This window comes from Nematolebias whitei, unplaced genomic scaffold (genome assembly GCF_014905685.2).
Source record: "Nematolebias whitei isolate Nwh7 unplaced genomic scaffold, NemWhi1 Nwh_scaf_9578, whole genome shotgun sequence".
Lineage (NCBI taxonomy): Eukaryota > Metazoa > Chordata > Actinopteri > Cyprinodontiformes > Rivulidae > Nematolebias > Nematolebias whitei.
This window is the reverse complement of record NW_023628123.1, coordinates 1-2,314: the sequence shown is the minus strand read 5'-3', so window position 1 is coordinate 2,314 and position 2,314 is coordinate 1. Positions and strand designations below refer to the sequence as shown.

At 44.3% G+C, this 2,314-nt stretch overlaps 1 protein-coding gene across 1 annotated transcript; it reads right to left on the bottom strand.

Moving 5' to 3' along the window:
- Positions 1 to 449: 449 nt before the first annotated feature.
- LOC119429872 (sodium-dependent neutral amino acid transporter B(0)AT2-like) lies at positions 450 to 1,205 on the bottom strand (the record flags this gene model as incomplete). The annotated part of the gene is made up of 2 exons (XM_037697396.1): positions 450 to 730; positions 964 to 1,205. Coding segments are annotated over 2 exons (501 nt in total), but the record flags the coding sequence as incomplete, so codon positions are not given.
- Positions 1,206 to 2,314: the final 1,109 nt, after the last annotated feature.

Sequence of the window (2,314 nt, the reverse complement as noted above, 5' to 3'; positions counted from 1 at the left end):
AAATAAACTAATAACTAAAACTTGTACTAGTATCCCTACTTCGCGGTTTTTCACTTATCGCGGGGCTTCAGGGTAAGGATCCCCCACGATAAGCGAGGGACTGCTGTATAGAATAATTTTGTGCTACTTTAGTTGTCTGGCAAGAGCTGAGGTAGCAGCAAACTAAACATATCCTTATTATCTAGCACAGTGGTTTCCAACTCAGGTCGTAGAGGAACCCCATCCTGCATGTTTTAGTTGTTTACTTGCTGCAACACACCTGATTCAGTGATTTAATTAATTCCTCATGTTCTGCAGAAGCCTGTTCATCATCCATTCATTTAAATCAGATGTGTCAAAGCAGGAAAACAAGTAAAACATGCAGCATGGTGTTCCTCAAGGACCAGGATTGGGAACCATTGATTAGCAAGCTAACTGGCATCTTTCTTCATTTGTTAAGCTGGAGCTGCAGAAGTGTTTAAACCTTTTACCTTAATAAAAACAAAATTGGTGATAATATTTGGCTGCTATCTTTCTTTTTTCTTGTTGTACCTTGTTGAGCTCATCTTCAATGCTGCAGGATTCCAGGCCCAGCTTCTCGTAGTTGTCTTCCTTCACTCCTCTGAGGATCTCAGTAATGTGATGGTAGTCATCAGCGCTGAGCTGACTAACCTGAGTCAGGTTTATGTGCTGTGGAATGAGGCTGGGTTCGATGCCATTCCCCAACAACGCCACTATCTTGTTAGCATTTCTAGAATAACCAAAAGAAAACAGAGCTTTTGTTAACAGGTATAAGACACAAGTTTGAATCAGATTTTTGCTCAAATGTAACTTATTTTCTTTGCGAGAACCTGAACAATTATATTACGTCTTAAAAATGTCACATCGCTACACGCTTTTTAGTTCACACCTAAAGACAAACGTTTAAAAACATTCCCAGGACAGTCTCGAAGTAGCCAACCGTGAACCGAGGTTTGTACTCACAGAGCAACGCATTTGCTGTTCATGATGTTGGCCTTAAAGCCCAGCACAGCAAACACCACCAGGGTGGCCAGCACGGAGGTGAAGAAATTGATAAACGACACCAAGACGGCATCGAAGTGGCAGTTGTTGTTGCGCTTGTTGTAACTGGAAAAGGCTATGACACCCCCGAAGCCCAGACCCAGTGCAAAGAAGACTTGTGTGGCTGCCTCTCGCCACACTTTGGCCTCCAACATGATCTCCAACTGAGGGCAGAACAGACGCCTTTGATTAGTTTCCATTCAGATTTAGAGTTCAGTGAGTGATGACAAGCAGACTAACAAGAAGGGAAAACAACAGAGAGTCAGTGGTAAGTCTTTCTAGTTCAGAAGTCTGGGAGTGAGCTTAAAAACTTTTGAGCTCTGTGTTTTTCTTGATATTTATGCCACACAGTGTTTGCTCATTATTTTTTAAATCACAGTTGATTTTTCTCAGAATCTAATTGATGTGCAGTAGTCCCTCGCTACTTTAAGGTTCGACTTTGGCGGACTCACTCTTTCGCGGTTTTTCAACCATTGTCAGCTTTAATATTACACACGTGATTGGGACGGTATGGAATAAAAAGTCAACGGAAAAAAAACAGTTTGGACAGGAGACGCCATTTTGTAGTTTTCTTTCAGTAAGCCTATCAGTGTTTCCCCTAGATAAGTTGCCATAACGGGGCGTTCATCTCGTCCGTGATTTATGTCGGGGGTGGATACAGAGAGAGCTGCGCACTGTTTGTACCAACAGTTTTCGAGCGGGGGGGCTTCAGTGTGAAGGAAGTGGCAGCGTGAGCACTACCTTTAGCTGTTTTAGCTAGCGTGCCTGTATTGCTAGCTTAGCGCTATGTCAATGCTGACAGATGTGGGGGTGCGTGCAGTTCAGTTAGGTAGGCGGAGCGCTCAGTTCTGTTGAGGGGGTGGGGCGCCCCGCTTGTATAATGGTAGGGGAAACACTGCCTATACTGCAACGCCAGTCAAAAGAACTACACTACCCAGAAGCCAACAGTGCTTCCGGCCGCTGCTTTCTGATGAAATGGAGGGAAAGTTTTGCAACGTAACGCCAGAAGTAACGATCTTTCTATTAAGCTCACAGAACTGGCAGGAATTCACAAATAATCCTGAAGATCAATTATCCACGCACACATGAACCTGGGCGGGGTGGTGGGCTTCGTCGCTGCCTGGTTGGTCTGCCGAACTGGAACCGAGCCCGACCAGAACCGAGCTGCTGGTCTGCAGAGCTGGTGAGTAAAATTTTGCAGTACTGTACAGTACATATATGTATGTTGTTAAAATGACGTAGGTTTAAGAGTTCAGAACATTGCAAGAGTGTG